Source organism: Octodon degus, unplaced genomic scaffold (assembly GCF_000260255.1).
Source record: "Octodon degus isolate 3935 unplaced genomic scaffold, OctDeg1.0 scaffold00176, whole genome shotgun sequence".
Taxonomy (NCBI): domain Eukaryota; kingdom Metazoa; phylum Chordata; class Mammalia; order Rodentia; family Octodontidae; genus Octodon; species Octodon degus.
In genome coordinates this window covers 3,841,203-3,862,941 of record NW_004524752.1, presented here as the reverse complement: position 1 = coordinate 3,862,941, position 21,739 = coordinate 3,841,203, and the positions used below count along the sequence as shown (strand labels likewise).

General features: G+C 42.1%; 1 protein-coding gene across 2 annotated transcripts in view; it reads right to left on the bottom strand.

The window, feature by feature from the left end:
• Positions 1–14,329: 14,329 nt before the first annotated feature.
• The window catches only part of Abl2 (ABL proto-oncogene 2, non-receptor tyrosine kinase), a 114,918-nt gene continuing 107,508 nt past the window's right edge, over positions 14,330–21,739 (bottom strand). The window contains exons 11-13 of one of the 2 annotated variants that reach the window (XM_004643445.2): positions 19,832–20,005; positions 19,113–19,343; positions 14,330–18,803 (exon numbers count right to left, since the gene is read on the bottom strand). In XM_004643445.2, coding sequence (XP_004643502.1) covers positions 17,632–18,803; positions 19,113–19,343; positions 19,832–20,005 — 1,577 coding nt within the window. In that variant the 3' untranslated portion in view covers positions 14,330–17,631. Of the gene's footprint in view, positions 19,344–19,831; positions 20,006–21,739 lie in introns of both variants that reach the window. The other variant, XM_004643442.2, reaches the window with a different exon arrangement.

Genomic DNA, 21,739 nt, shown 5'->3' with positions numbered 1-21,739 from the left:
AAAACAGGAGAATCACTGCGAGTCTGATCTGTGTAGTGACACCCTGTAGACCCTGTACTAAATACATAAAAAATAACCCTGATAATTCATTGAAAAAAATAAATTGGATCATTTCTGTCTCCCATTTACCACTTCATTGTGTTCAAGTACTCAAGAAACTGCCTCAAGGTTAGGAAGCACCTAGGCCAAGCATCATCTTAAATATATACTCAGATAGTAAAAGGACTGTAGTTTCACACTGCTCATGGTACATGAGTAAACTTGGTCTAACTGCAACCCAGTGGGGCCCTTTTAGCTGCTGGTTCACCACCTTTCAGTCTAGATGGAACACCTATTGAAAAGCATCCAGCCACAGTCCAGCCCTAATACACAGTTAGCAGTAAACACTAAATACATATTTTAGAAGGTATAGTCTATTATGATGTCTCAGATGCACAAAACACTTTCTTTTAGCACTGACCAGCAATGTTTGGTGTCATAAATACAGGTCTGAACTCCCACCTCAGGAACAAAAACAAGTAGCAGAACAAAGTGGTTCTAGACACATTCTCAAGCCAGCCTATCTAGACTAGAGTTGCTTCCATCACTTATGCTGTGAGACACCAGGAGAGCTACTTAATCCATTTTGACTGCAGCTTCCATTACAATAGGTATAACAACGTACCTCAAAGGGTTGCCAGGAGGATTTAATGACCTACTCTTAAAAGCAGGACACACAGCTTCAGAGTGTATATATATATATATATATATATATATATATATATGCTTTTCCTCTACATATATCAAACAGTGTGGGCTTTCCATACCAAGTTGGTCTCTAGCTCCTCGTGGACACCTGCTCTGCAGTAGCCTTCTCAACCCCTAACCCCAACTCCAAGATCAGCGGAGGTCAAGGGCTCAGTCTAAAGACTGCCACCCACTTCAGAGCCAACAGCAAATGATAGGTCCCCAAGTTACCCAAGCTTCTGTCCAAGTTAACTATAAAATCAAGGGTTCCCACTCATTTGTAGAAAATTATGTAGTTAGCTTATGAGTGAGGCAGCAAGCTATGGGAAGGGTCTGAGATAGTTGGGTGATTAGCCATAGTGACAAGCATTAGACAATGAACTAGGACTCTGGACCAAGGATGAAGGACTGCATCCTTAGAGGGAGTTTCTACCACTCCCTACTAAGCTTGAGTTTTAAGAGATTTAAGGTGCAAAATAACCATTGATTCCCTGTAAAATCCCAGTTTCTTTCTTTTTTTTTTTTATTTATTTTGGTACCTAGGATTGAACTTGGGACTTTGTGCTTGCCAGGCAGGCATTTAAGCTGCTGAGCTATTTCTCCAGCTCCCTAGTTTCCTTTAACCCTACATGTTGAAGAACTGGGGTAGACAGTCTGATTTCCAACTGGACCATTTTAAATCCAGAGCCACCTATGGTAGGTGGCCACTCAACAATGGAGCAATTCCTGTGATCTGCCTACCTATAATTAGCTCTGGACCAAGGAGCCACATGGCTGCACACTCAGAACCTGCCGCACCACCCATCTCAAAGCTTTCTTTTTTTTTGCAGAACCGGGGATTGAACTCAGGCCCTTGTGCTTGCCAGGGAGGCGCTTATTCCACTAGGCCATCTCCCCGACCCCCCCAAAGCTATTTTTATTTCCAAAAAAAGGTCTCCTAATTTTCTCTTTTGGTTAGTGAATTCATTCAATGCTTGTGGAAACACAAGCTCTATCCATGATCCCTTGCAAGTTGAATAACTGGCACAGAATTAGAACACTGCTGGTAGCCTATTATAAAGGATGCAACTCAGGAACAGCTGTCAGAAGAGCTGTATACAGCAAATAGCTCTGAGTCCAGCAGTGGTACTGAGGCAGGAGATTCAGGCATGGGAGACAGGCTGAGCAAGTGCGCGTGACCTGTCAATGAGGCAGATCCAGGACATGCACAGAAAATCAGTTCCAAGAGTCCTGCACCTGGGACCAGAGAATGGTCTTCTGTTCTCCTGAGAACTCAAGCAGGTTCTACACAGGATGGCCCACCATCCTGCCAGTCACCTGAGTAGTGGGAGATGCAAAGATGGCTGTCACTAAGTGATTGTTTTCAGTTGCCCATTCTCACTCTGTAGTGTACTTCTTTTCCTACTTTAATTGGCCCACACTCTCTCTGCAGTGGCTATTTTTTTCCCCTACCTTTAATAAATGTGAAACCTTGCTACCTTTTTTGCTTTTTCCATTCTCTGTTCAGAACAAGAACTTAGAATCTCTACAAGTAGTGCCAAGTCCCCAGAGCCCAGTAACTGGATCATGCCCTCTAGGTTCCAACCTCCCAGCATCTCCATGGATCCAACAACCTGGAAGCTCACTGAAACCCATCATTTGTTAAGTTTTATGGAGGCTTTTGTGTGTACACAGTTGGCCACCTGGTTAGTAAATCAATTTCTGGTCCCTCTTTCCTGCTGAAAGTGGGGATGAAAAGTAGGGCTGCATGGGGCTGGTGAGATGGATCAGTGGTCTAAAGCACCTACTTAGAACAAGCTTAGCAAAGCACAGGGACCGTGGTTCAATCCCCCAGCACATGCCAGCCAGCCCCGCCCCCGGTGGGCTGAGCTGGCCACACACACACACAAATAAATAAATAAATTAATTAATTTTAAAAAAAAGTAGGGCTGCAGGGTGTAGTTTCAAAATTCTAATCACATGGCTGCTCCTCTTGCAGCCATCACTTATTCTTTAAGAGCCAACTCAGTACAAACTTCACTAGAAGTGAAAAGGGACAGTGAATAACAAATGATGCTCTTCTCACCATTATAGTTGGAAAATTCTAAGAGTTTTAGGAATAAATGTTATAAAAATGGTATCATGATGTTTAATACAGAATAAAACTGTTAAAATTTCTTGCTCAAAGTTACAAAGTTAGCCAGTCAGTGCAGTGAGATTCAACCCCAGGAAGTCAGTTTTTGTACTTTTTAAAATATATTTGGTATAGGGTCTTACTATGCAGCTCAGACTCGTAGTGATTCTGTTTCAGCTTCCCCAGCACTGGCATTACAGGTACATGCCACTGCGTCCAGTCTTGGTGGCCAGTTCAGCACACCCCTGGGAGGAGAGGGGAGTGCTGCATGTGGTGCCAGGAATCAAACACTGGTTCCTGCGCTTGCCTAAGCAGGCGCTTAGTCTGCTGAGCTATTTCACCGGCCCCAGCTTCTGTACTTTGATGTCCTTGTTTCTAGAACTAATTTCCTCAGCAAATGTTAGATCAGGTATAGATAACATGACACTACAAAGAGGGAGATCACAAGATGAAGTTCTTTCTGGAAGATTCTAAAAACAAAACTTAAACTCAGCTGAAAATGGATGGGAGGACCTAAAAGGGAATGTAAAGTGATGTGTAAACTATGCTTAAAAGCCATTCAAATTGGCCTATGTCTACACTTATATGATGATACCTAATTAAGGTAACTCATTAAAAAGCAATTACTCATTAAAAATTTTAAAATACAAAATCAAACAGAATATAATGTTGTTTTTAGGGCCTAGAGTTTATTAATGCTTTGGCTGAAAGTATTTTTAGAACTTCTTTGGAGTCTGCCTCAGAATGGATTTTGAGAGAATTTCCCCTCACAATCACCTCCAATTGGAACACGCAATGCACACGGACATTACCCACCTCATGTACACCAACCTGAGCTCCAGAAGATGCTGTGTCCACCTCCAAAAATGAAGACATAATGTAGAAAATGGCATCTCCCGTTCAATTTTAGTATATGTGCTGCCGAAGTGAGCACCATCTCCCGTTCAATAAATGAGGCATAAACAAAATGGCAGTAGTAAGTCGTTATCTATCAATAATCACCTTGAATGTAAATGAACTCAATTTTCTAATTAAAAGACGCTGTATAGATTAAAAAAATAAAATCTAACAATAGCTTCAAGTCTCATTTCACTGTTAAAACTGAAGAAATTTAAAAATTAAGTGTACAGCTATCTGTCTGGCGTCCTTTCATGCACAATAACAAATACAACCCTCAGCCCTGGTGCCAAGGAAGTTTCAGCAGAACCAGACATTCCACATTCTTCAGTCAGCTGGTGGGCCAAAGCCTGGCCCAATCCACATTCCTTAGTTCTTCACCTTGTCCCTCCTGTAGGATGAAATGCTTCTGTGTGTTAGAGGGCGGCAGACTAGCTACCTTCCCATTTCTTGGCTACCTTGTCAACAAACTCATTTTTCCTTTTGCACAGGCTTTTTATCTTAGTCTTAGTGGTGGCTAGAGGAATAAAGCCAGAGAGCTTAGGTCAGATTCAGGCCTCTGGCTAAGTCTCAGCAGCAAGGACAGATGCAGACTGAAAGTGAAGAAATGGAAAAAGATAACCCATGCAAATGGAAACAAGAGAGGAATGTCTGTGAGATATCTATACAAAGGGACAAAGGTCATTATACAATAAAGGGTCACTTCAGGAGGAAGTAAAAAATTTATTTTTTTATTTTGTTATTTTTTTGGCAGTACTGGGGATCCAACTTGGGACCTTGTGCTTGCCAGGCAAGCGCTTATGCTGCTGAGCTATCTCCCCAGCCCCAGTAACAATTTTAAGTATGTATGTATACAGCACTGGAACACCTCAACTGTATAAAGCAAACATTAACAGATCCAAAGGGAGAAACTTACTGTAATACAAAAATAGTAAGGGATTTCAACCACCACTTAGAGCAATGGACAGATGAGAAAAGAAAATCAACAGGAAAACACTGTATTTAAACTGTTCTCTAGACCACATGGGCCTAACAAGCATTTACATAACGTTCTAGGCAGTAGTTGCAGAACCCATACTTTCTGACTACACATGGGACATTCTCTAGGACACACCATATATTAGACTACAAAACAAGTCCTAACAAGGACACTGAAAATCATATTGAGTAATTTTTCTATTTATTTATTTAATTTGGTACAGGGTCTTGGTACGAAGCTTGGACTTGTACTGATCCTCCTCTTTCAGCCTACCCAGCATTGGGAGTACTGGCATGCGTCACCACACCCAGTTCTGGGCCCCGCATGGCATGCAGCACCAGGGATCTAACCTGGGTCCTTGAGCTTGCCAGATGGGTGCTTAGTCCACTGAGCTATCTCCCCAGCCTCTATTGTTCTTTAGTTTTTATTTTTATTTTATTTATTTATTTTAAATTTATTTGTTTCATTTATTTGTATGTGTGTGTGGCCAGCTCAGCCCGCCTGGGGGTGGGGCTAGCTGGCATGTGGTGCTGGGGGATTGAACCGCGGTCCCTGTGCTTTTGCTAAGCTTGTTCCAAGTAGGTGCTTTAGACCACTGAGCCATCTCACCAGCCCCTAGTTTTTATTTTTAGAGACAAAATTTTGTTCTGTAATTCAGGCTGGATTTGAATTGATGGAGATTCTCCTGTCTCATTCTCCTGAGTTTTAGGGTTATAGGCATGTGCCACCATACCTCACTGTATCAGTTTTTCTGATCACAATGTCTAGAAATCAGTGTAGGGTGGGGACTTCGGAAACTACAAATACACAGACATTAAGCAACATGCTCTGGAACAACTAATGGCTCAATGAAGAAATTAGAGGGAAATTTAAAAATTGCTTAACACAAAATTAAAACAAACATCTCAGAACCTAAATAATACTGCAAAAGTAGTTCTACGCAAACTTTCTCGTTTTAAATTTTGGTTGACAGGGTCTTGCTGCCTTGAACTTGGAAGGGATCCTCCTCCTTTAGCCTCTTGAGTGCTAGGATTATATGTCTATCTTGCCACACCCAGCCTGAGAATGCCGTAGCAATAAAATGCCTACATCAAAATGAACAAAATAAATAACCGAACACTACACCCCCAAAGAACTCAGAAAACAAGAACTAAACCCAAAATTAACAAGAAATGATATCATAAAAGAAATCAATGAAATGGACCTGAAAACCACAAAGGATCAACGGTAGTTTTGAAAAGATAAACATAATTAACAAACTTATTCATACTAAAAAAAAAAGGACAAAATTCAAAATCAAACATGAAAACAGAGACACAACTAATATCACAGAGATTCAAAAGAGCCTATGACACAACCAGGAGCAATTATGCTAATTAATTACAAATTAATCAAACTGGGTGACACTGAAGCAATGGATATATTCCTGGACACATAAAACCTACTTACCAAGATTTGACTTATAAAGAAACAAAATCTTTTTTTCTTTTTGGTGTGTGTGCCTGTGCGTGCATGCGTATGTGTGTGTGGAGAGAGAGAGAGAGAGAGAGAGAGAGAGAGAGAGAGAGAGAGTGAGAGAGAGTGTGTCAGTCTCGCCATGTGGTTCCAGTTGGTCCTGAACTCACTGTGTAGCCCAGGCTGGCAGTGAACTCCTGGCAATCCTCCTGCTTCAGCCTCCCAAGTCTTAGGATTACAAGTGTGCACCACCACACACAGTTCAGGAAACAAAATCTGAACAGATTTATAAATTAATGAGTATTATGGCTTGTTTAGACATCCTTCCAAAGCCTCATGCAGTCCTAAGTGGGGCTTTTTCAGAGGTGGCTGGATCTAGTTTGATGCTAGAATTAAGAGTGATTACTAAATTAGACCACTGACTGGCGTGGCACAGTTCTGGGTAGGACTAAGGGTACCCCACCCTGGAAGTAAGTGCTATCCACTCTAAACACGGGTAGCCTGGCTCATAGAGGAGGGGCTGTGGTCCTTGGTCATTTGCTGCCTTCTGTCACGCCACCCTGGCCTGGAGCCAGCCAGCTATGGACTGAAACCTCTACAAACTGTCAGCCAAATAAATCTTTTCTCCTCTAACTTTGGGTGTCAGGTATTTTGTCTCAGCAATGAGAAAAGAACTAAGACAATCAGCAATAAAAACTACCCATTGAAGAAAAGCCAAGGACCTGGCTTCATGGTGAATTCTACCAGTTAAGGAACTAATATAGATTCTACTCAAACTGTTCCAAAATATTGAAACTTAACTGTATAAGGCTCGTTTTATAAAGCTAGCATCACTCTGATACCAAAAAAGGCAAGGATACAACAAAAAGAAAACTATGGGCAGGGGAGATAGTTTGGTGCTCTAAGTGCCTGCCTGGCAAGCACAAGGACCCGGGTTCGATCCCTAGCACCACATGCCATGCCATGCCAGTTGGCCCCATGCCAAGCAGGCCACTGAAACCGGTTGTGGTGGTGCATGCCTGCAATCCCAGTGCCTGGGGAGGCTGAGATGGGAGGATCACTACAAGTCCAAGATGAGACCCTGTACCAAATAAATAAAGATTTTCTAAATATTAAAAAAAAGAAAACTATGGGCTAATATCTCTAACGAACATAAATGTAAAAATCCTAACAAAATAATAGGTAACAAAGTCCAACAGAACATTAAAAAGAGCATTCATTACTATCAAGTGTCAATTATCTTACATAAGCAAGGATGGTTCAACATCTGCAAATCAGTAAATGTGATGTATTACTTCACAGAATGAAAGCCAAAAACCATGATCATTTATAGATGTAGAAAAGCATGACAAAAGTAAGCCCCACAGAGAGTTCAAGGCCAGCCTGAGCTACATAGGCAGACACAGTCTCAAAAGAAAAAAGCATAACAAAAGACAGAGGTGGTAACATGGTTGGAACCATCTTTAAGAACACAGGAAAAACACGTGTCACATGGCCTCACTCCTATGTAGAAATCTAAAATAGCTGATCTTATAGAAGAGTAGGATGATGATTATCAGAGGCTGGAGAGCCAAGGGAGAGGAGAGGCTGACCAATGTGCTACATTGCTGTTAAGACAGCAGTGGAAAATCCTGGTATGCTACTGCACAGTAAGGTAACTACAGACAACATACTGTATATTTCAACAAGTTAGCAGAAAGGATGTTGAATGTTTTCACCATAAAGAAATGATGATACATAAATTAGCATGATTTAAACATTATACAATGTATAACAGATCAAGATATTACATGTAAAAAAAAAACAGGAAAAAAAAAAAAAGGGCCAGGGAGATGGCTCAGTGGAATAAGCGCTTCTCTGGCAAGTGCAAGGACCTGAGTTCAATCCCCAGTTCCGCAAAACAAACAAACAAACAAACAAACAAGATATTACATGTATCCCATATATATATTATGTATCTGCTTAAAATTTTCAACTTAAATTTTAAAATAAAATGCACTTTAAGCAGGACTGTTTTAAATACATTATAATGTATAATCAGATATAAATTCCAAAGAATATCTCTGGAAATTCTGATAAATATTCACACATACTACCTTATGATACACCAATCTCATGACCGGGTATGTATTCAAAGAAATTGAAATCAGTATGTCAAAGAGACAGCTGTCCTCTCATATTTAGGGGTTTTTTGTTTTGTTTTTGGAGGAACCAGGGATTGAACTCAGGCCCTTGTACTTGCCAGGGAAGTGCTTATTCCCCTGAGCCATCTCCCCGGCCCCTGTCCTCTCATATTTATTATAGCACAATTCACAGTGGGTAGGAGATAGGGTCAACATAAGTTTCCACCAGGAGGTTAAAGGTTAAAGGAAATACACATAGACAGACAGACAGACAGACAGACAGACAGACAGACACACACACACACACACACACACACACACACGAATACTATTCAGGCATCAAACAATTGGAATCCTGTCAAGTATAGCAAATGAAGCTGGAGGACATCAAGTTAACTGAAGTAAGTCGGGTACAGACAGACATATACTGCATGGTCTATTCACATGTGCTATGGAAATAAGCCCATGTCAGAGAAGCAGAAAGTAGGGGAGACTAGAGCGTAGAGAGAGGAAGGGGCAAGTGAACTAGCAAAAGCCTGGCCAGGAGGAATACACTCTAGTATTCTTTTGCTCAGGACAGTGACTACTGTTAATACTTTATTGAATACTGCAAAACAGAAGAAAAAGCAGCAATCTTAGCTGAAGAATTTTGAAGGCTCTCACCACAGAGATACCAAATGCGTAAGGTCATGGAATATTTTAAATACCCTGGTTTGATTATTACCATGTATACATGTATTGAAAGATCACAGTATACCTCACAAATATCTATGGTTTATGTATCCATAAAAAGGTAATTCTTAAAAATTAAGAAAAGATAAACAGGAGAATCCTATTTACTGTATTAATGCTACTTTGGCTCAACACATTTTTAGAACATATTTGGAGTTCTCTTCCAAGTGAATTTTAAGAGAATCTATTTATTTTTGATCATCTCGATTGGAGACACACTTACAACCTACCTTATGCACTCCAGCCGGACTCCCGACGATGCCTCGTGTAAAAGTAGTTCATCACAAGGTGAGGACTCATCCCAAAGAGGACACTCTGCAGACAGCACCCCAAGCAATGCATGCCAGGGTCCTCGCTTTACCTTATATTCCCTGTCAATTAACATCATGGGAGAGACACTCCAACTTCAAGGCTAGTTTGCCAATAAAATATTGCAACCTTTATTTAAAACAGAACACAACTTGCAAACCTTGTGAGACAACAGGCAGAGAGCAGTCCCTTTCAAGGGCATCATTTATTTACATCAAGTTTAACACTGTTAGCAGTTCACAGTCAGACAACAGAGTGAGAGAATTAAATTAGGAAACAAAATACCTGAAAATATATTACAACAACAATTAAGGACAAATACCTGACAACACTGGTGTGTGACCCATGACTGACGCAGTTAAATCCCATCTTGTCTCACTGTGTCCTGTGTCCCCTAGCAATACTCACAGTGCGCCACACTTCAGACCTCACCCTCTGCACCACACACACCTGCAGAGTGTGACCTTTGGTATAAACATTAAATGAGCTTTTAAAATTTTGAATTTATATGTTTTAGGACAAAGTTCTGTTATTCATCAGAAGTGTCAAACTTTTTACCAAGCAAGCACAAACCTGGGGTCTCTCCACTGACAGTCGTTACACATCAGACCATAGGGAAACAAAGTGGGGTCTCCGAGGGAGCTTGCGCTGCATATGCATTAACAGCTCAGGTGGCCAACACACCAATCACGCCACTGCTTCTGTCCTCCACAAAGAAGATGTGACTCACTCTTTTCTCATCCCCTTCTGAATGGGCACAGCAGGAGTATATGCAGTTACATAAATGTACGCCCTCCATGCAGACATGAGATGTGATGGTTTTTAATTTCTTTTCATTTTAAAAGTACCAAAGAACTGTAAGGTGAGTACCTTATTGTTCTTTCTAGTTTCTGAATACTAGTTTCCCTGGTTCATCAAGGTAATTTCTCAAGATCTCAGAAAATTCTCATCATGGAGTCTAAATGGCTGCAGTGAAAACAGGTCATCAAAATGGAAGAAAGGACTGGGCACAGGGGTGTGCGTGCCTATAATCCCTGAACTTGGGAGTTCGAGGCCAGCCTGAACTGCACGGCGAAACGGTCTCAAAAAGACATACACACACACGCGTGCGTGCACACACACACACACACACACACACACACACACACACAGAGAGCTGTCTTACCTAAACCTCATCTATCAGAAGCAGCTCTGTCTCCTGGCATTCCTGCTACTCATAATAAATACATGGTATGGTTCTCAGAAATGAAATCAAGCATTATTTGGAATTTATTAATTGATGGCTCTGAAACATTGCAGTGTATTGCAGTATCTTCTAAATCACGAATAAATTTATTTGGCCTGCCTCTTTCTTCTTTCTATTGTGTTATAATGGCAGAAATTAAGTACACTAGGTGAAAATTTTATTAACCCAAAGTCCCAATCGCCAACTAAATTTTAAGATACCAAAATGATTTAAAATTCCTGATTGGAGGCTCAGAAGCAAATCTAGTCAATTTCCAGGCACACAACTCCCTTCATAAAACTTGCTAGCATTTGAACTTGCCTTCACCATGTCCCATGGGGTTACCAGTCTGCTCAGTCTCCTACATACACAGCTCAGCAGCTCAGAGTGACATGTAGGACCCCAAAACTTTGCTCTTGAAAATACAATGGCGAACATAACATCTTACAGGAGAGTTTAGTGTCATGATTCTACCTTGAATGTGGTATGGGCTGAAGATGAGGCTGTGTCTCATACCTTAACCTACAGGAGCTACCATCACCCATCACTGAAGTGGGCTACAGGTCTGCACACCCACTCAACAGAACATCTGCTACCTGTGGCCAAGTTAACAGGACTTTGCTCTGTTCAGGTTACTCAGCAATGGGGAAGCTAAAAGACACAACTTTTACAGGCAAGGTAAACAATTCCAAATTTATAGTTGTTCATAGGAGCAAAGAAGTAAGTGCATTTGGAAGGAGGGAAAGAGGAGGTGACAGCACCCCTTCCTCAGCTCTCCAGAAGGGATTGAAGTAAGTGCAAAATTAGCACCATATAAGGAAAACACCCAACTAGGGGAGTCACTGACATAGGCTGAGATCCAAAGAAGTGCGTTTCTACCAGACCTAATTCAGTACTATGCAAAACCAACTGAGCAGACAAGACTTTCCCTTTGTAAGATGCAGGAACCCATCTTTGAAGGCACAAATCTCTGCAGGTGACCTCTCTCACCCTGTCAGCTTAGAATCAAGCTAACTTGCTGCAGGCCTCCTTACCCAGGGAGAAGTAGAGAAATGTCTACCCTGATTACAAAGAGCAGAGCCTTCCTAAATCCCTGGGCTTTGAAGCTAAGAAGCCAGAATCAAAACTCTCATCTTGAATACACTTAGGACAGACCATGCGCAGCAGGTGGGAGGCACACAAAACAGCAGCCCCGGAACAGAAACTCATCTGTCTGAACATCACGATAAACCTTACCAAGACACGCAGGAGAGGAGAGTCTCACCAGGGTAACTGCTCCACGGCAGCCTGACTCACAGCTTGGAAACCCATCGATGCTTTCTTCGGTACAGAGCTGAGAAGTGAATGGCAATGAAGGTGGCAACCGTGGTTGTGCTGTACAGGGAAGGTGACTTGTCACTCCAGGCACTACTGACTCCCTGTGCCCTGAAAAGCCAGGCTTGCATGAGATTTTTTTAAAGTCTAGTAACTGGAAAACTGGAACTCATTCCAAAGATGAAGACATCTGGACTGTTATAAGCAGATCCTAAACCAGCCCAAGGACTCACCTCTTCACTAGTGAGGCTACATAGCAGCAGTTTCCCAAGTTGTCACAGGGAAGGTACAGATGCCCTTGGGCTGTCTATGTCAAGCCTGTCAGCAGGACAGAGGCTCCCTTGAAGTTACCCACAAATTTTAAACTGAGGCAGGCATTTTCAAAGGTGCTAAGTCACTGGCTTGGCAGATGCTAAGGCAGAGATACAGACAGTGGGAGTTTACCAACACATGAGAAGAAACTTAGGTCCAGAGATCTACCTACAAAAGAGAGACTGGCCATTACATGCTTTGGACAGAGATGGACCCGAGCCAGGTGGTGCAAGTTAACACAAGCAAAATGATGAAACCACAAAATTATCAGGAACAAAAATATAGAGAACCTTGCAGTCCAATATGAACTCCTGTTGAAGGCATAGCCTAATAATGACAATGACATTAGTTAACGAAAATGGAAAGGAGTAAGAGAGGTCCAGATGAAGTGTAGTTGTAAAGCAGCCAGCGTTACCATTTATGCTTGAGTATTTCATAATCTAATAGGTGAATTAAGTTCGGCTACTCATCTTAGAATAAAGACAGCATAGATGATGAATGTCAATGCCGCTCATAACTACTAGGAAATGTCAGAAGAGTAAAAATCCAAGTGTACTGGTTGGTTCTGTGTCCAACCAGTCCCCTCCCTATCTCCTCTCCCAAGCCCTCACAAAACCATGCAGGACACAGGTTCAAAAGGACACTGTCAATACCAACAGTTAACAAGTCTGCCCCTACTACATTTAGGATGCAAAGGGCTGACCACATAGGGAGAGATGTTCAAAAGAAAGACGGCCTCATCCTTCTCCAGTCAAGTTCCTTGGAAGAGATTCTGTATTCTAAAATGAACATACTTTACTGTTTTTTAAAGATCAGAATTAAAGCAAAAAATTGGTCCCCATTTTTCTGAAGTTATTCAGCTGTGAGCAACTTTAGCACAACACTATAGTTTTATATTTATAAAGATGATAAATTACAGAGGTGATTTTTTTTTTTATATATATCTGCAGTTTCAGGTCCCCCACAGATAAAAAGCCTTTAGGTCAATCATCACCTAATTAAATGTTTTATCTTCTACACAGACATTCACAATACAACTTTATAGTTATATAAGATAATCTCTCAAAGTGCTTTCATGTACATTATCTCACAGTCACTAAAATGATAATGAATCATATTTTAAGAAAAAGGAATGTAGGACTAGTTTTACTTGAAGTTGGTATTCTTTTACTACAAAGTGCTAGACTCTGTTTTGCTGAGGTCAGCCCAAAAGAATGACCCCACACAATTTTACAGATCACCAAGTTCTCCAGAACACCTGTTTCGCTAGTGTTGCCCTCACTCAACATTCAAGCCCCTGAAGGCGAGTGTGCTGGGAACATGTGCTTTAGAAAGTGTGCAGACTGCAGACTGATTGTCTATCTGAGCCACTTTTTTTCTTTTTTGCAGTGTTTCACAAAGCAGCAGGTATGGCAGAAAGATCCCATAACCAGAAGTCAAGACACCTGAATTTTAACCTCAGTTCAATCACTAACAGACTCTTCTGAGATAATAGGCATGTAACTTAATCATCTTCTCCTGAAGTTTCATTTTCATTAAGGGATATTTTTCAGAAAAGGTAAGTTTTCTCAAACACATAGACAGATTCTTGGAAAACACACTGGCCAAGACGTCATCCCACTGTTAGTTTTCATCTGGAGTGGGTCTACTTCATCAATTTTCCTTGAAGAACCCTTAGTGGGTTCCACTGTGCATTCCTAGGTTACGTATTAACAATTAATAGTGAACATTTATGGAGTGCTTATTGTGTGCCAGGCACCTAAGCTAAGAATCTTATGAACTTTTCATCCTTACAATAACCCTGAGGTAGTGAATACTTATTCCTGTGTTACAATGAGGAAACTGAGGCTCAGGCAGGTAAAAAAGTGGCCTCTTTGACTATATAGAGCCTGAACTCCAGGCCAATATCTAAAATGCATCCTTTAAACTCAAAAGCTCTGTGACTTTAGTTAAATAAATAAGGGTTATGCCATAGCAAAGTCAGCACATTTTATTAACTAAACACTATTTTACTAGCCACTTTTCAATTGAATTGTAAGAAAATTCCTAATTTAAACATTTTTTTTTTTTTTTTTTTTTTTTTTTACAGTACAGGGTAATGAACCCAGAGCCTTTGCATTAAGCAATATCCCCAGTCCCTTTATTTTGAGACAGGGTCTCTATAAATCACGAAGTTGCCCAAGCTGGATTTGAATTTGCAATCCTCCTGCATCAGCCTCTCCATGTGCTGGAAAGCAGAAAGGGTCTCCACTACACAAAGGTCATCTAGAAAAACAACAACTGTATTTTTTCGTATAACAGACCTGATAGCTTGGTACTGAGTTCAACGCACTGTAAGAACATGTGCAAAACAAATCTTTTGAGAGTTTTTTTAAGGCTAAATCTCTGAGTGTCATAATTGGGGTGTACAGGAAAGTGAGTATTTTAATTTTATACAGTCTTTTAAGAGAATACTTTGTGTGAAACACAATCAAGATATATTCAGTATGAAATACTGCATTCTTATGGCATGAACTCTAACCTGTAATCATACTATCTGTACATGAAAAGACACAGACTGCGGCATATATTCTACATATAGCTCCACTTCAGAAATTTGTCACCACCCTGTAAAAAGCCTTTTTCTCATGCTTTCTGCTTTCAGACTGGATACTACCAAACTACAAGTTTCTAGAAGCAGTTGTTTCAGATTTAAATATTTTCTTTTACATAACGTTTTTTTGAAGTTAGTCCTTTTCAAGTAGAAAAAGGAAAAACCTAAATTAGACTTTTATAGTAAGTTGACAGTGCCTCTTTAACCCAAACCCTAAATCCTCAACCCCTGAAGTTATACAGTTCAAGCATCATGTGGATGGAGTGTGCTACAAAACTTAACATTACGCATGACAGTTAAGAAAAATTGATTCAATTTATGAATTTATTAAGCACCCACTGTATGCAAGACAGAACTAGGTGCTGCCCCTGAGTAAGACTGAGCCCCTACCTACCACCTTTAAGATTACTCTTTGGTGAGAAAACTAGGGAGCTGAAATACACTCAGTAGTGTTTCCGAAAGGCTTATTTTTAGAACTCTTATGGGGGAAAAAAAAGTCCTTGCTTTAAAAAAAAAAAAAAAAAATCCCCTGAAAACTATAATCCCTTTGCATCCCAAGATAGGGATAAACTTAAAAAGCAGCATAACAATATTCTAAAATTTTAGCCTCCCCTCCCCACTTTTAAAAGACTGCTAAGAGTAAGTTCAAGTCCAGGGCATGATGAGGGCAGGGAAAGGAAGGAGGCTGGGTGCTGGACATTCACCTGACCACCAGCTGCATGTACTGTGCTGCAGGAAGCACGTGGACAGGGGTCACATGAAACTAGCCAGCAGGCCTGGCAGTCTTCTCCCTTCTTTCTCTTAAGTAGGCCTCTTTTGAAGCAGCAATGATAAGAATCAAAGTTTCCTTTATATTAAACAGAAAACAATTTCTTCCTTGGTCAAATGTATCCGAAGTTTCCAAATTCTAACCAAAATATAGTTTCCCCTTTATATTTTTTAAGTTTTTTTGGAGATAGGGTCTCACGTAGTGCACGCTGCCCTTGAACTCACCTGATCTCCCTCTTCAGCCTCCTGATTACATGAGTGCACCATCGCGCCTGGCTCTTTTAGTATTCTAGCCTGATTAATTTAAACTCAGCATTTCCAAATTTCATTAGTTTCTTCTATTACTCAGCAAAGAGAATGATAAACAATTCAATGTAACAACACTGCACTGAAGAGCTTTTTGAGAGAGGCTCTCAAAAGGGTTGTGAATACATTTATTTCCAAAACACCCTTGAGAATATGTACTGTTACTTTCATTCCATAGATTAAGCGATGGGGCTATGGCTTGACAGTGGATCGATGACTGAACCAGGGAGAAGCTCGATGCTTAGTGCTGAGTCCCCATCTTCCTATGCTAATATTCCTTTCGGAGGAAAAACATTTTCATTGGGTTCTTTCGGGAGTGTACGTGTGTGTGTGGGGGGGAGGTATAAAGTTTTAAAAAAAGAACAAGAGTAACAAAAATTAGATATACCACCAAGAACATCAATAATATATAACCTATTCAATTTAGTTCCTTCCTAATTACCTTCCATAATTATAACTGAGGAGGGAAGGGAAGAGGGTTACGTTTCAAGGGTAAAAAATACTTAAGGGTTAAGTCATTCGGTTTCCAGGCTCTAACCAGTTCTCCTTAAATTATGAACTTTGAATGGAGGTGAAATGACAAAATAAAGATTATCCCCAATATGAACTATGTAAAACAAACATGACAGGTATGGGAACAGAAATTTGAGAGGAGAAAAGCATGTGAAAATAGTGAGAGGGTAATTCAAGCCTATAGGGAGAAAAAATGCCTTCCCCAACTATCTATCCATATTGATAAATGAGGAGAAAAGAACAGAGACAGAGCCATTATAACTAAGCCAACTTCTCCATCACAGGCCTCTGGACCCAGCTATAGTTTCAAGAAGGGATCATTAGCTTAGTACTGTACTGTAGTGGACACAGGGCTTTGCCAGAATGTCAATATGCAAAAGCACTGTCAGAAAAGACTTCCCTATAAGAACTTGTAGCGACAACTATTTTCAAAGTCAGTGCTGGGTAATGCCCTGAATGCTGCCAGAAATAAAGGAAGACAGCCTGCCCAGAGAGTGACACAGAACTCCAAGGAGACCCCTGTACCTATGGTTTACAGATGGCCAACAATAAGCAAAAATAAATACTGGTCCATTAGGAAATAATGTACTAGCCTGGGAGAAATGACTGCTAACCAATGTAAGATTTTAAAAGGAGCTTTCGATCATCCTGACTCAATGTCCCAGGATTCTTTACTTCCTGAACCAATTAATACATTATGGGAAACACAGACAGGGCCATATTTCCATTTCATAGTCTAGCAATCTGACTTGCAGCTCTTACTACACAGTAAATGACTGATGGAAGCAAGGCAAGAAGCTGCTTCCAAAAGCCTTGAACAAACTCTTGCTGTATTCCCAGCTTTCCTTTCTTCTGTCCCACCAAACCTGCTAGGTAATTGGGAGCACAATCGCCCCTGGTAGGCCCAGAGCCGCAGGTCAAGGCTCTCTTCTGTGGTACAGAATGACTGGAGCAGCCCAGTCTAGCACTTCACATGGTTCCAGGTAGGAATGAGCTGCATTTCTTTCTTTGTGAAACAAACACGCTGCTTTTCCAGTTTCCAACCTTGTTTACCACTGCATTGCCCCTACCCAATTTCTACCTCCTTTATAATATGATTTGCTTGTTATTTTTGAGATGAACCTGTAAGTGTGAGAACTCAGGGGTTGGAGGTACTTCACATAAACACACTCAAGTATCAGTCTTTCAATTTGAAAACAAGAACACAGGAAAACAAGTCCCTTTCCCTTCAGAAATGTGTGCATCTCCCCACTAGACACACAGTGGCTACCTCTGTACCACATCACTGATTTCCTGTACACATGACAATAAGTTATTAAGGACAGGGTTTGCCCCGGGTACACCAGCAGCTGCAGAAGACACCTGCAGCTCCTGTAAGCTGAGTTCCAGTTTGCTCACAGCCTCGCGAAAGGCAAACTTGTTGCGAGTCTGGGGGATGCAGTCCACATAGCCTGAGCAATAGTCAAGCAGCTGGTGCCCAGTGTCTACAAGCTGGCTATTGGGCACAGGTTCTGTGATTGCACTGGACAGTAGGTCAGCACATTCTAGAAGAGCCTCTTTGCTGATTTTGTCTGCTGGGATTTTCTCAGCTGCCTGTTTGGTTTTTCTCAGAGCCACTTTAGTACCTGCTGTGCCATTGGCCATTTTGGCTGGCGAGATGGAAGATGTGGGCAGAGGCACTTGAGGCGGAGGCAGCACTGGCCTCCCAGCTTTCCCACCTACAGGTACTGCCCCTGGAGCTGCCTTTTTCCCTCCTTCCTGCACTTCTGACATGGGCTGTCCTGCAGGAGGCTCTTCTGTGGAGTCTGAGCATGTGGACGGATGCTGCAGTAGTCTCATCACTGGTGGCGGGGGTGGGGCACACTTTGGTTTTACCCGTCGGGGTCGGTCCTTTTCTCCAGAGGATGTGCCCTGATGCTCAGATAAGAGCTTGAATTTATTGCCCTGAGAGTCTGTGCCAATGAGCTGCACGTCAGCTGGGGTATGTTTCAGGGTGGGTGAGATGAGGACTGGCACTTTGTGGTTGTGGGTAGTAGGGAGAACGGCTGCAGTCTTGGCTGGAGAAGACCAGCCTACCTGCTCTCCATCCTCTGGGACTCCAGCCATCCCAAGTCGTGCCCCACCATTCCTCTCCTTGCCTTTGGAGGCAGCTGCCACTCCAGCCACCCCTACCCCTGAAGAGTCTTTCTCTGTAATGGCTGGGTCCCCAGAGGGGGTTCTCAGAGGAAGAGGTGTGGCTCCTCTGGGCAACAGTTTGGCTTTTGGTCTCTCCCTGGTTGGAGCAGCACCTTCCTCTGATTTTTTTGGAAGCATGTCACTGGCCCTGTCCACATTCTCTTCTGGCTGAGAAGAGGTGGACACTGTCCTTTCCAGCTGGAGCTTGGACCTCTGGCAGTTCCTGGGAAGGGTCATTGCCATCCTATCCTGCTCTGGAAGCCCTGAGGACATGGAAGATGTAGAGTTTGACCTTGGAAAAGGCTTGGAAGTGTCATCACTGGCTGTGGGTTTCCCTGCTCGTAAGCCCAGTGTCTTTTTGATTAAGCGAGGTGTAAAGAAGCCTGTGATGCCAGACCACCCACCCCCAGCAGTGCCACTGCCCCCACCTCCCCCACTGTCGTCATTACAGAGATTCCTCTGGGCAAAGCTCCCCCCACAGCACTTGGGTGGCACCAGATTCGCCTCTTGCTGGGCAGGAGTGAAAGAGAACCCATCAGCATGCTGTAGAGAAGCAACAGATGAGAAGTTACCCGTGAGTTCATATTTCTTATGAGGCTGATTCTCCATTTCTCGGAAGGAGCTGCTGCGTTTAGGGGGTGTGGGAGCATTTCTCTTTTTCATGAAGGAGCTGAAGAAGCCTCCCTTCCGATCCCTGGTGAAGCATGTCTCTTTGGCGTCTTCCAAGAGGCTGCTGGGTGACTTATCTCTTTGTTTTCGAGGGAGGGCAGGGGACCCACTGGTCTGTGCACTTCTAATGAACCCTGATGAGAAATGGGCAATCAAGTACATGAAAGACAAGAAACGAATCCATTAGAATGGCTAAGGCAGAATTACAAAAGTTCTATCAGTGTTTATTGAGTTTTAGGTGTTGGCAGTACTCAGAAGAAATGAATAATTACCATTTAACAGTAGTATTCTAAATGTGATATGGATGTAAGTGGAGTGGGGATAGGTGATCTGCTGCTTATGACCTCAGTATTTAATCTTTCCCTAAAAATGAACACAACTGGCCACATCATCATCAGGCTTGATGGAGAAGTTTTTGCCAGAACTATAACTATTTGGAAACCTGAATGTGAGGGAATGGAGCACTGGCAGAGTCACATGCTGGACTCAGAGATCAAGCAGTTGAGTGGAAGTTGAATGGGATGCCACACTGTCCTTGGAAAAGATAGCCACAAAAGAACCCAATCCTGCACTCTTTCACTAAGTAGTTTCCATCTTCATCTACACGCCTAGTGACCCTTACCTGGTGCTGAACTGGAAGCAGGAGTTTCTGCCACATCTTGTGCTCCTTCAATGTTTTCCTTGTTCTCCACTTGTTTTTTTAGTGTACGAGTCTTGGAAGGAAGTATAGGTAATCGGGGCAGATATGGAACAATAGATGAGGAGGAGGCAGCTCTCCCAAGCTCCTCAGCTACTTCTGTGAAGACAGAAACAACAACTGTATGAACTAAGGGCTGGGGAGACAGCTCAGTAATATAAGTGCCTGCCTGGCAAGCTCGAGGTTCTGAGTTCAACCTCCAGTACAGGGGCCAGGAAGATGGCTCAGTGGAATAAGCGCTTCCCTTGCAAGCACAAGGGCCTGAGTTCAATTCCTGGTTTAAAAAAAAAAAAAAAAAAAAAATTACAGGTCAAGATATAAAATTGAGGAAGAAATGGAATGTAAAATAGTATACAAATGCAGCAACATGGTAAGGCAGCACATGCCTGTAGTTCACCTAGGTGGGTGGCTGAGGCTGGATTGTTTAAGCCCAGGAATTCAAGGTCATCCTGGGCAACAGTATAAGATGTCACCCCTTAATTAATTAAAAATGGAATTACAGAGTATTTGCTCCTTTGTGTGGTTTCATTTTCTCAACATTATGTTTGGAGAAGCACATGTTGTCACTGGCAGGGTCTCTTTCTCATTGCTGTGTAGTACTCAAATGTGTGATTACACTAAAATTCATCTGTTGTCCTGGTGGATATGCAGGCTGGTTCCAGTTGTTAATTAGTATAAAATACATTGCTAAGAACACTTGTCTCCATGGCCTTTTTTTAAAAGCAGTGGCAAAGTTTATTAGACAAAGTAAACATGAAGAGTGAGGGAAAAACTGGCTCTTCTTTATGAGGTTGGGCCCAGTAAAAAGAAAGCAAGATTAAAGTACACCCTGGGGAAAGTAGGGGAGGATGCCATGTGAAGGTGGGGGTGGCAAGTCCTTCGCAGCAGCCGCACACTTCCCTGCTGTGCACGCCCTGGGCAAGGTCCCCAGAACCAACCACACATGGCCCGAGGCAGAGCTGGGAGCCCACACTGCAGGCGGGCACAGGACCCGTGTCCTGGAGAACCTGCTGAAGTTCTCTGGAAAAGGCCACACGCAGCGCTTTGCGAACTGCTCTCTTCATATGTCTGAGACCTTATTCTTTTCCCCACCTTTGAAAAATTTTATTGGTACATTTTACATATAAGTCATGATAACACTCACCTACATGATTTGTTGGTTTGCAGATGTCTATGCACATCTGTTTTGCAAAAACCTAGATGGAGAATTGGTAGGTCTCAGGGTACACATGCAATCAGCTTTACTTGGTCCTGCCAAAATGGCTTTAAGAATTTATACACCCACTATATAAAGGTCCTGTTTTCTTTGCATGACTGTGTAAACTGGATGCTACTGGATTATTATGGTTTATACAATGTGTCAACCTGAGAAGTTTACAAGTTTAACTAAGGGACTCAGCAGGGTGCCAGGGTCCTTTCCAGTACAAGAAGAGGGCATGGAGACTGTTAGTGCTATGCCTGCTCCCCACCCAAGGCATGTGTTGCCTGCTTATAATATAAGGAAGGAAAAGAGGTTTGTTCTAATCCCTTTTGCTCTTGTTGCTTTTGCTGTCTTCTGCTATTGTTCCTGTGCCAAGCCACCCTGCATTGAAGCTAGCTGATTACTGAATGAAATCTCCACAACCTGTGAGCTAAATAAACCTTTCTTTCCTTAATTTTAGGTGTCTTTTGTCTCACTGTCTTGGTTACTTCTCCCTCATTGCTCAGTATTTTGTCTTAGCAATGACAGAAAAGTAACAAATTCTGTCACAAAAAGACAGAATTTGATACCAGGAGTGGGGTCATTGTTGTGACTGTACCTGACAGGTGGTTCATGAACTATTGGGAATGGCT